Source organism: Protopterus annectens, chromosome 6.part0, assembly GCF_019279795.1.
Source record: "Protopterus annectens isolate FY-2018-M chromosome 6.part0, PAN1.0, whole genome shotgun sequence".
In the NCBI taxonomy this organism is placed as follows: Eukaryota; Metazoa; Chordata; order Ceratodontiformes; family Protopteridae; genus Protopterus; species Protopterus annectens.
Window position 1 is genome coordinate 1,191,561,137 of NC_056737.1, and position 13,319 is coordinate 1,191,574,455.

The 13,319-nt window shown below is 38.5% G+C and overlaps 1 protein-coding gene across 1 annotated transcript in view; it reads left to right on the top strand.

Annotated features, from left to right (window-relative positions):
* The first annotated feature begins 10,247 nt into the window (after positions 1 to 10,247).
* Positions 10,248 to 13,319, top strand: part of LOC122803966 (polyunsaturated fatty acid lipoxygenase ALOX15B-like) — a 217,941-nt gene continuing 214,869 nt past the window's right edge. Inside the window, exon 1 of the mRNA XM_044073644.1 lies at positions 10,248 to 10,433. Within this exon, the coding sequence (XP_043929579.1) occupies positions 10,248 to 10,433 (186 nt within the window). The remainder of the gene's footprint in view (positions 10,434 to 13,319) is intronic.

Below are 13,319 nucleotides of genomic sequence, written 5' to 3' on the forward strand. Positions count from 1 at the left end.
CTACACTTTTCCGGTATTGTTGTGGGCCCTTTTGAGGGAGAGAGGGGGGTGAAGTTTGCACTGAATCTATCTGCCAGGATGTTGGCAATAACAGTGGGTTCAGTATATTTTGTGATATTTTGCACTAGCTCAGAGCATATCTGTGAGTTGCTACTTAGATTATTGACATAGCTAAAGAAGGCTTTGTGGTTATCTTTAGAATCCTTGGCTATTTTTCTTTCGAAGTTAGCCTTGGAGGATTTTATGAGGGACCTTAGTTTCTTACTGATACTGATAAGACATGTCTTTCCTTCTTGGGATTTGCTTTTTTTTCTGAACTAGTTTCCTCCTTCTACTGTATAGCCTGTTTATGGCAGGGGTCCACCAGACTGGTTTCCTTCTATTAGGGGAGTGAGTCTTGGTTTTGCTAGGGATGGCATGATCCATGCATCCCTGTAGGTGCTCATAGAGTGCATTTGTAAAGGTTCCTGCATCTTGGACACTGTTATCCTTTAGCACGGGTGCTGTGAAACTTACCCCCTCTGTCTTAGGTAAGGTGAAGTTTGCTATAGAAAAGTTTTTCACTGTGGTTTCCTTGGTTGGAGGTGGTTGTGTGGTGTGGACATCCAGAGTGATTAGTTTATGGTCTGATCTAACCAGTGACAGGTTGACCTCCGGTGTGGAACACCTGTCGCCCATGTTGGTGATGACCAGGTTCAATATGTTTTCACCTCTGGTAGCGGAGTTTACCAGCTGATCCAGGGCATTTAAGTTGATAAATTCCAGGAAGCGCTGGACCTGGGAGTTTGTACTTGAGTAGTTTTCACAGTTAATGGTAGGGTAATTGAAATCGCCCAATATTAGGGTGCTCTGTAGGACCTTCATGTTTTCCAGTGTCTCCAGAAAGGCAGAATGGTGGTCCTGGGTCATGGAGGGTGATCTGTAGCAGGCCACAATTTGCATTTCAGATTTGCCTGATGTTAGTTGCACATGGATGATCTCAGAGGTATCATGCTGCACCACTAACCTGGAGGTGTAGGTATCCTTGATGAATACGGCTACACCCCCACCTTTTGTGTTTTGGTCCATGTCCTGTGGCCGAAATGTGTGGTATGAGTTGTAACCCGGTAGTGCTGGGGTGCTCTGTGGAGCCCTGAACCAGGTTTCAGTTACTGCACAGATGTCGACGTTTTCCATTCTGTGGAGTGCTTCGAGCGCCTGCATTTTGAGATTTAAACTCCTGGCGTTGAGTAGCATAACCCTCATTTTTTTATTTGTGCTGTTTATGGAGGTGGGTTTGAATTTTGAGCCTTGCCTAAAAAAGGCAATATGGGGGCAGCAAGAGTCCTGGCCAGTATTCGAAAGCCCAGGGGTGACAGGTGCAAGCCATCTCTTGTGAAGCAATGAGGCTTGTCGAACATGTCATTCCAGGCTGGCAGACACTGGATCCCCTTTGAATGACACCAGAAGCTTAGCCAGTTGTTGAAATTGATAATTTTTTCTTTATACTGGGGTATCATTCTTGGTGAGGGCAGGATGCTACTCAGGGTCAGGGTCATACCCGCCTGGGCTACATGATCAGAGAGCTCTTCCATGTCTCTTTTCATGTAGTCTAGAGAGGTACGTCTCAGGTCATTCACACCAACATGAACAATGACAGTCATATTTTTACTTGTTCTGGAGTGACCTGAGTGCTTGTGTTATGTGGCGGATTCTGGCTCCCGACAGGCAGCTAACTGTAACCTTCTGCTTGTCCAGCCTAGTGAGTGGGACGTCAGTGTGCCTGACTATAGAGTTGCCTATTACTAGTGTATTACGTAGTTTATTTCGCCTTAAGGGCTGTGATTGTGCGGCACATTGATTTTGTGTTTTATGTGTTGTCTGGTTTGTGACGGAAGGTGCAGGCTTTTTGGGTGACTGCTTTGGAGGTCTCTGATGCTTTTGCAGGTTTTTATTTAGAGCCTCCACGTATGATTTCATGTATTTATGTGTATTCTTTGCCAGTGCTGGTTTAGTATGTCTATGTGAGGCTGGAGGTGTGGTGCAAGTGTTAACCTTCTCCTCATGACTGCCTGTTCCAGTCTTGGATGGAGAGAGCTTAGCCTCCAATTTAGCTATATAATTGCATCTCTCGCATATGTTAATGTTTTGTGGTAGGAGGAGAGGATTGTCTGTGTACATGAGGCAGTTGCAACATTGTCTCAGGATACCCAGGTTCACCAGTTGGACTGGAGAGTATACCTGAAATTGCCCTTTGGTCATGGCTGACTAGCAGGGTGAGCTGCTTAGTCACTTGGTTGGTGAGGGGTGAATAATGAGCCTTGCCCTGCTGGGTAATCTAGTGTCGGGGTATATTAGTGCTTGCTATTAGGTCTGAGCAAGTGCTGGGCTATAGGATGCTTTTGAAAGTGCTTAGGTTGAGAGTTAGACTACTTTCAAGGGAAAACCTGAAGAGGAGACTCGGTGGAGCTGGGATAAATTTAGCCCTAGCTAACTGGCGCTGCCCGGACGTGCAAAACTGTGCAAACACGGTTTTTACAGCAGGGAAATGAAAGAGATAGAAATTAGCCTAATTGTCTAATTGGCAGGCTTTTGGGGTACACTGTAGCAGGTGTGTTTTTCCATGTCCTGTGCTCTGAGTTCAAGAACTGAAGTCTGCAGATTTTGTTTGGGCCTTGCTTGGATGCACTCCTAATGTTTCTGAGTGATGCTGCTGTTGTGTCTCAAACTTCTTAGAGTGAGTGCTGTGTTTGTTAACTCAAATGTCAGGTCATATACTAAATGTGACTTTATATGGATATGTTGCTGCCAGGCACTTTTTTGCTTTATTCTTTCTGCTTACAGTTTTGCAGTATTTAGGACATTTTGGTCTTTGGACTTGTACCCCTGATTGCTGCCTGGCACATAATTATTAATTTTATTTAATTATTGATGACTGAGTTTTGAGCCACTATTGCTGTCATTTTATGCCGCTGTACTTTAGGACCTTTCTGATACAACAGCTTTGTTAAAATCATCACTCAGTTCTCATTTATCACTTAACTCTGATTTGTATTTAAGTGTTTAGGTAATGAACACTGTCATACATTTGCTGTAGTTGGAAGTTCTTGGAGGCATGTGCTATGAGACATGGATTCTTGAAGAACAGAGGTCATGGCCAGTTTGTACAGCTGACTGGTAAGGCCAAATACGACATACATTACTGGAGATGGTATAGACAAAAAGGAAGCTAGGCTGGTAGAAAATATGCAATGTACAGTTACTAAAATAGTGAAGGGAAGGGCAACCCAGCTCTTTGGCACAGAGGGACTGCAACCCAGATGTCCTGAGTTTGAATACTGTCTCAGGCACTGGAAGAGTTAGGCAGGGGAAAGTAGAGATTAGCAGGTGATGGTGGGGTGCTTATTTTGCAAGAAGGGAAAGTTTTTTTTTTCATTTGGACAGTTACCAGCATGCAAGTGGAGGTTTACTGACCAATGGAACAATTAAAATGGAGGTTATGCCTATGGAGATCCCAAGACAGTGACAGTAGCCCCAGAAGCATAAGGTTAAAAACATGCATGCATTTGGAGACTGTAAGGTGCACTGCAATGGCACAGGTGCTCACATGCATGCATTTGGAGACTGTAAGGTGCACTGCAATGGCACACATGCTCACATGCATGCATTTGGGGACTGTAAGGTGCACTGCAATGGCACAGGTGTTCTTGTCAGACTCTAAAAGTAGGGTCACTAGAAACATACTTATTGTTGAGATGGCAGTGAGAGCATAAAGCATGTGCCAATTTATTTTATCATTTCCACTGGGAAATCAGGTAGGCGCAATGGTCAAGTTAATATTTTTCAGTCATGTTCCAAGTCACAAAGTGACATAGATAAATAATTTAACAGTTCCTATTCGGATATGCTTTTAACATTTTTTGTTTGTAAAATTAACATATTACAATAGGTAATTGAAATGTATAATTCAAACCTGTCAGTGTTTGCAGATAGAGAACCAATTCTAGAGATTATATAGGATTATACTTTTATAACATTTCAATCATTTTGATTAAAGACAAAAGCACTGCAAAATTTTATTCAAGCAGTTTAATGAAATGATGGAGGTGGAGAAGAAAGAAGTGTTTGGGAAGAACAGAATAAGAGAATAGTTGTCAGGTGGGGCCTCGAATAAAGTGTTATTTAGATGTATGCTTATATTCATAGCCCTATATACATTCATTGTATCAGTGGAACTGAATTGACTGGTAGGTTGGGGATGCATAACCTACAAGGCCGTTCAGTTACTGTATTTAATCCTGCATAATCAGAGGGCAGTCGGTATAAATCGTCTGGTCCGTCTACACCATCTACTACATCTGTTCTAGTCAGCTGCTTCGAAATGCTAGAATCCCTGAACATTAAGCTGAGGCATCAATGTTGTCTTTTCCAGCTGTACCCCTGTACCCCTACTTGTTGCCTGGCACATTATGGGGGGAACAGCTTGATACAGGAACTACATTTTGAAGCAGCCTGCAAGATATCATGAGGTTCCCAGATGTGTAACTGAAGTAACGTTTTCCTCCTAACTTATCATCTCTATTGGTTGTGATACTGGACATGCATTTTAATTAATAGTGTAACGCATTCCTCCTAACTTATCATCTCTATTGGTTGTGATACTGGACATGCATTTTAATTAATAGTGTAACGCATTCCTCCTAACTTATCATCTCTATTGGCTGTGATACTGGACATGCATTTTAATTAATAGTGTAACGCATTCCTCCTAACTTATCATCTCTATTGGTTGTGATACTGGACATGCATTTTAATTAATAGTGTAACGCATTCCTCCTAACTTATCATCTCTATTGGTTGTGATACTGGACATGCATTTTAATTAATAGTGTAACGCATTCCTCCTAACTTATCATCTCTATTGGTTGTGATACTGGACATGCATTTTAATTAATAGTGTAACGCATTCCTCCTAACTTATCATCTCTATTGGTTGTGATACTGGACATGCATTTTAATTAATAGTGTAACGCATTCCTCCTAACTTATCATCTCTATTGGTTGTGATACTGGACATGCATTTTAATTAATAGTGTAACGCATTCCTCCTAACTTATCATCTCTATTGGTTGTGATACTGGACATGCATTTTAATTAATAGTGTAACGCATTCCTCCTAACTTATCATCTCTATTGGTTGTGATACTGGACATGCATTTTAATTAATAGTGTAACGCATTCCTCCTAACTTATCATCTCTATTGGTTGTGATACTGGACATGCATTTTAATTAATAGTGTAACGCATTCCTCCTAACTTATCATCTCTATTGGTTGTGATACTGGACATGCATTTTAATTAATAGTGTAACGCATTCCTCCTAACTTATCATCTCTATTGGTTGTGATACTGGACATGCATTTTAATTAATAGTGTAACGCATTCCTCCTAACTTATCATCTCTATTGGTTGTGATACTGGACATGCATTTTAATTAATAGTGTAACGCATTCCTCCTAACTTATCATCTCTATTGGTTGTGATACTGGACATGCATTTTAATTAATAGTGTAACGCATTCCTCCTAACTTATCATCTCTATTGGTTGTGATACTGGACATGCATTTTAATTAATAGTGTAACGCATTCCTCCTAACTTATCATCTCTATTGGTTGTGATACTGGACATGCATTTTAATTAATAGTGTAACGCATTCCTCCTAACTTATCATCTCTATTGGTTGTGATACTGGACATGCATTTTAATTAATAGTGTAACGCATTCCTCCTAACTTATCATCTCTATTGGTTGTGATACTGGACATGCATTTTAATTAATAGTGTAACGCATTCCTCCTAACTTATCATCTCTATTGGTTGTGATACTGGACATGCATTTTAATTAATAGTGTAACGCATTCCTCCTAACTTATCATCTCTATTGGTTGTGATACTGGACATGCATTTTAATTAATAGTGTAACGCATTCCTCCTAACTTATCATCTCTATTGGTTGTGATACTGGACATGCATTTTAATTAATAGTGTAACGCATTCCTCCTAACTTATCATCTCTATTGGTTGTGATACTGGACATGCATTTTAATTAATAGTGTAACGCATTCCTCCTAACTTATCATCTCTATTGGTTGTGATACTGGACATGCATTTTAATTAATAGTGTAACGCATTCCTCCTAACTTATCATCTCTATTGGTTGTGATACTGGACATGCATTTTAATTAATAGTGTAACGCATTCCTCCTAACTTATCATCTCTATTGGTTGTGATACTGGACATGCATTTTAATTAATAGTGTAACGCATTCCTCCTAACTTATCATCTCTATTGGTTGTGATACTGGACATGCATTTTAATTAATAGTGTAACGCATTCCTCCTAACTTATCATCTCTATTGGTTGTGATACTGGACATGCATTTTAATTAATAGTGTAACGCATTCCTCCTAACTTATCATCTCTATTGGTTGTGATACTGGACATGCATTTTAATTAATAGTGTAACGCATTCCTCCTAACTTATCATCTCTATTGGTTGTGATACTGGACATGCATTTTAATTAATAGTGTAACGCATTCCTCCTAACTTATCATCTCTATTGGTTGTGATACTGGACATGCATTTTAATTAATAGTGTAACGCATTCCTCCTAACTTATCATCTCTATTGGTTGTGATACTGGACATGCATTTTAATTAATAGTGTAACGCATTCCTCCTAACTTATCATCTCTATTGGTTGTGATACTGGACATGCATTTTAATTAATAGTGTAACGCATTCCTCCTAACTTATCATCTCTATTGGTTGTGATACTGGACATGCATTTTAATTAATAGTGTAACGCATTCCTCCTAACTTATCATCTCTATTGGTTGTGATACTGGACATGCATTTTAATTAATAGTGTAACGCATTCCTCCTAACTTATCATCTCTATTGGTTGTGATACTGGACATGCATTTTAATTAATAGTGTAACGCATTCCTCCTAACTTATCATCTCTATTGGTTGTGATACTGGACATGCATTTTAATTAATAGTGTAACGCATTCCTCCTAACTTATCATCTCTATTGGTTGTGATACTGGACATGCATTTTAATTAATAGTGTAACGCATTCCTCCTAACTTATCATCTCTATTGGTTGTGATACTGGACATGCATTTTAATTAATAGTGTAACGCATTCCTCCTAACTTATCATCTCTATTGGTTGTGATACTGGACATGCATTTTAATTAATAGTGTAACGCATTCCTCCTAACTTATCATCTCTATTGGTTGTGATACTGGACATGCATTTTAATTAATAGTGTAACGCATTCCTCCTAACTTATCATCTCTATTGGTTGTGATACTGGACATGCATTTTAATTAATAGTGTAACGCATTCCTCCTAACTTATCATCTCTATTGGTTGTGATACTGGACATGCATTTTAATTAATAGTGTAACGCATTCCTCCTAACTTATCATCTCTATTGGTTGTGATACTGGACATGCATTTTAATTAATAGTGTAACGCATTCCTCCTAACTTATCATCTCTATTGGTTGTGATACTGGACATGCATTTTAATTAATAGTGTAACGCATTCCTCCTAACTTATCATCTCTATTGGTTGTGATACTGGACATGCATTTTAATTAATAGTGTAACGCATTCCTCCTAACTTATCATCTCTATTGGTTGTGATACTGGACATGCATTTTAATTAATAGTGTAACGCATTCCTCCTAACTTATCATCTCTATTGGTTGTGATACTGGACATGCATTTTAATTAATAGTGTAACGCATTCCTCCTAACTTATCATCTCTATTGGTTGTGATACTGGACATGCATTTTAATTAATAGTGTAACGCATTCCTCCTAACTTATCATCTCTATTGGTTGTGATACTGGACATGCATTTTAATTAATAGTGTAACGCATTCCTCCTAACTTATCATCTCTATTGGTTGTGATACTGGACATGCATTTTAATTAATAGTGTAATGCATTCCTCCTAACTTATCATCTCTATTGGCTGTGATACTGGACATGCATTTTAATTAATAGTGTAATGCATTCCTCCTAACTTATCATCTCTATTGGTTGTGATATTGGACATGCATTTTAATTAATAGTTTAATGCATTCCTCCTAACTTATCATCTCTATTGGCTGTGATACTGGACATGCATTTTAATTAATAGTGTAGCATTCCTCCTAACTTATCATCTCTATTGGTTGTGATACTGGACATGCATTTAATTAATAGTGTAGCATTCCTCCTAACTTATCATCTCTATTGGTTGTGATACTGGACATGCATTTTAATTAACAGTGTCTAGTGTAACATCTAACTTATCATCTCTATTGGTTGTGATACTGGACATGCATTTTAATTAATAGTGTAACGCATTCCTCCTAACTTATCATCTCTATTGGTTGTGATACTGGACATGCATTTTAATTAATAGTGTAACGCATTCCTCCTAACTTATCATCTCTATTGGTTGTGATACTGGACATGCATTTTAATTAATAGTGAAGCTGGATTTTATGAGTTTGGTTATCTATGTGTATGTACAATGCAGGCCTCCTTTATATATCCCAAACAGCTTGTTGGCCATAATGTACCATGAGGCTAATAAGTATACCTTTTAAAAGCAGTATGTATATTCCCCTTCCCATAATGTCAACAGGACCACAGAGCAGTATATTACACTCCTTCCCACCTGTCTGCATTCCCATAATATCATCTGAATGACGGAGTGGTATGTGACACACTTTCTCACAGAGAATTCTATTAGAAGCCTTCTCACCTCCCTCCCTTCTTATTACATCACTAAATTACAGAAGAGTGTGTGACACCTTGTTCTACCTCCATGTCCACTCATCAAGTCATTGGGACCCCAGTACAAGACACTACACACCCTTCTACCACCTTCACTCCCACCCAACCACCTCTCTGTTCCCATCACATCACCAAGACTCCAAAGCAGAAGTCCAATCACTGTATTGCAGTAAATTAATTCATCCTTAAGTCTTGGTGAGTACCTTCACATGATAGATCCATTTTTTCAAAGTTTCACAGAAGTGATGCTGACATGTAGTCTATATTTTATACATCATGAAAAAGGTAGGTCAAAAAATAAAACAAGAAGACTGGGGAGTCACAGGCCACAGGATAAAAAAGAGCTGACTCCTGGTGTATGCAGTGGTGCCAAGACTGGAAAAAAGTCAGGCATTGAATCCACAGGGCATGTGAGAAGGGAAAAGTAGTCTACGAAAGCACAAAACCTGACAGTCTAAGAATGAGGCATAGAGACAACAAAGTGGATTGTTGAAGATAAGGTGGAAATTATGTATTGTTATTATTAGGCAAAAAGTCCACAATTTCCAGGAAAGAAAATTATTTCCACAAGAAAAACTGTCAAAAGCTACAGACAACAACTTATGTTCCTTAATGCAACAGATAAAAAAAAAAAAAACATTATATTGGGACACCTGGGAAAAGAACTGATAGAATAACTGAAAAGATATAGAGAACAAAACCCTGACGTTTTTGAAAGGTATAAAAAAGAAACATGAATATGGGGGAAAAGAGATCTGATATGTTACAATATATGGAAAAGAGAAAGACAAATTAATCAATACAAAAAAATGCAAAGGCACATAGATATGGAAGATTTCACAATACAAAAATTAAGATCACAAAAGGGGAATGTAGAAAAGAATTTTAGCAAAATGATGGATGAACTGTGAAGCAAACTTTTTAGTGTTGAATCTCCAATATAGGTAATGTCATAACCTGCAAGAATGGGTTTCCAGATTAAGGAGCAGCAGGTGGAATGGGATGTATCAGAAAATTTCCAAAAAGGTGATGTTCTGGAACCTTCTGCAGGAGACACACACAAAACTGCAGTTAATGTTCTGGAGCCTTCTGTAGGAGACCTGTACAAAACTCCTCTTAAAGTTGTACAGTAAGAGAAAGGATAGGAAACAGTGGCAACCCTGACATAGGTAATGTTGTAGTATGATGAGCTAATGGTCCACCTATGGAGGAGTAACATATGAAGCAGGATGTATCTGAAGAGGATATGTCACAGGACAATGTTCTGGAACCTTCTATAGGAGACCTGTACAAAACTCCTTAAAGTTGTACAGTAAGAGAAAGGATAGGAAACAGTGGCAACCCTGACATAGGTAATGTTGTAGTATGATGAGCTAATGGGTCCACCTATGGAGGAGTGACATATGAAGCAGGATGTATCTGAAGAGGATATGTCACAGGACAATGTTCTGGAACCTTCTGAAGACTCACAGAAAATAGAGCGCAAAGATGTTCTCAGTCCAAAAGAAAATGATCTAAGCGAAGACCTGATTGACTTAACTGACATGGGTAGACATATTAAAATAAATGAAAGAAACATATTACAAAAAGTAAATAAGACTAAAATGTTAGAAGACAGGTAAAACAGATGAACACAGTAATCAGGACTATTAAGAGGAACATATGTGACATAACAAAAATAAATAAGATATGCTATGTGACATAACAAAAATAAATAAGATATGCTATGTGACATAACAAAAATAAATAAGATATGCTATGTGACATAACAAAAATAAATAAGATATGCTATTGCATAGCTAAACTAATAACAGAAAAAGAATTACCACAACAATTCAGTGACAAAATAAAGAAAAGGAACAAGCAGATTGTCACCACGGAAACATTAAATAGAAAAAATAATATAACAATTATGACAAGAAATGTCACTGCTGGAGGAATGCAGAAAAGGAAACAGATCATCAGAAATCCTTAGAATGACAGACGTGTCAGAAACAATGTACATTATCAAAACAGATCAAAGATTTATCATGCACTATTTCCAGTACTAAACTAAAAATATTAGCACAAACAGAAAAATGTAGAGGATAGGCAGATAAATATAAAGGAAAGTATAAGATAAGTCTTCTTCTATCGGCTGTTCCCATTAGGAGTCGCCACAGTGGATCATCTGTTTCCATTTCTTCCTGTCCTCTACATCTTGCTCTGTCACACCAACCACCTGCATGTCCTCTCTCACCACATCCATAAACCTTATCTTAGGCCTTCCTCTTTTCCTCTTACCTGGCAGCTTCATCCTTAACATCCTTTTCCCAATATACCCAGCATCCCTCCTCAGTACATGTCCAAACCAATGCAATCTCGCCTCTCTGACTTTGTCTCCAACCGTCCAACCTGAGCTGACCCTCTAATATACTGATTCCTAATCCTGTCCATCCTTGTCACACCCAATGCAAATCATAACATCTTCAACTTTGCCATGTCCAGATCTGACTCCTGCCTTTTTGTCAATGCCACCATCTCCAGCCCATATAACATAGCTGGCCTCAGTACCCTCTTGTAGACCTTCCCTTTCACTCTTACTGTTACCCGTCTGTCACAAATTACTCCTGACACTCTTCTCCACCCACTCCATCCTGCCTGTACTCTCTTCTTCACTTCTCTTCCACAGTCATCATTACTCTGAACTGTTGATCCCAAGTATTTAAACTCATCCACCTTCACCACCTCTATTACCTGCATCCTCACCATTCCTCTATCCTCCCTCTCATTGATACACATATATTCTGTCTTAGTCTTGCTGACCTTCATTTCTTTTCTCTCTAGAGCATATCTCCACCTCTCCAAGGTCTCCTCAACCTGTTGCCTACTCACACCACAGATCACAATGTCATCTGCAAACATCATAGTCCACAGGGACTCCTGTCTGATCTCGTCTGTCAACCTGTCCATCACCATAGATAAATAAGAAAGGGCTCAGTGCAGATCCTTGATGTAATCCCACCTCCACCTTAAACACATCTGTCTCTCCCACTGCAGATCTCACCGCTGTCACACTACCCTTGTACATATCCTGTACCACTCTTACATACTTCTCTGACACTCCCGACTTCCTCATACAATACCACAACCCCTCTCTAGGCACCCTGTCATATGCTTTCTCTAGGTCCATAAAGATACCATGCAACTCATTCTGACCTTCTCTATATTTCTCCTTCAACACTCTCAGAGCAAACATTGCATCTGTAGTGCTCTTTCCCATCATGAAACCATACTGCTGATCACTAATCATCACCTCCCTTCTTAACCTAGCTTCCACTACTCTTTTCCATAACTTCATGCTGTGACTGATCAGTTTTATCCCTCTGTAGTTACTGCAGCTCTGCACATCACCCTTATTCTTAAAAAGTATAAAATAAGTAATGATAACCAAAAAAGATTTTATAGATAATTGGGAAATAAACAAAAAGGAGCAGAAACACTTCCAAAAAAAGAACTACATATGCACTGGAGAAGTATTTACAAAACCCCTACTGAACATGACAAAGATGATGACTAGCGAGAACAATTAGAAGAAACAGCACAGAGCTTTAATGAAGTAACAGCCAGAAAAATTGAGACAAGATTAAGAAGCGCTCCTAACTGGAAAACCCCATGCTCAGACACAATACTTAACTTCTGGCTAAAGGTATTAACATCTTTGAAACAATATGTAGTCTTATGTAAGAATTACTTATTTGCACATCCTGTACGGACACTGACTTGGTTACCAACAAGAAAAAATGTACTGCTTAAGAGTGAACCTACAAGCCATCCTGAGAACTACAGACCAATAACTTAACTTTCAACAATGAACAAAACATATTTTGGAACTAATACAGAGACTATTGTCATTTAGAAATAATCAATTATGGCAAAAGAACAAAGATGTAATAAAAGTTATATAGAACAAACTTTCTTTTGTTGCAAAACATAGCCATAATAGAGAGTTGTACAAAGGGGAAGAATTCAAGGATGGCATGAACAGATTACAAAGACACACTTGACACATCCCACATTCATGGATAATGGAGTACTTGTAGATGTATAAGATACACCCTACACTGACCAATTAAATTGCAGTCACTATGAAACAGCAGCTAGGATTTGCAGCTAAGTCGTGACAAAGGACACATTATTATCCTGGAGATAAGAATTCAGAGGTGGATATTCTATGGTGATTCTTTGTCACTGCTAATATTTTGCCTTGCCCTTAACCTATTAAGCTGTGTACTTAAAGACTGGGCTATAGTTATAGTTTAATTCCTAGAAACCAACCTTGTCTAACGACATCTCACCCACTTTTTGTGGATGGTTTAAAACTGTATAGGTCATCAGACAAGAATTCAAGACCACAATTGCAAGTGGCTAAAACTTTCTCAGATGATGTAAGAAAGACATTTGGTCTTGATAAATGTGCAGAACCAACATGTGTA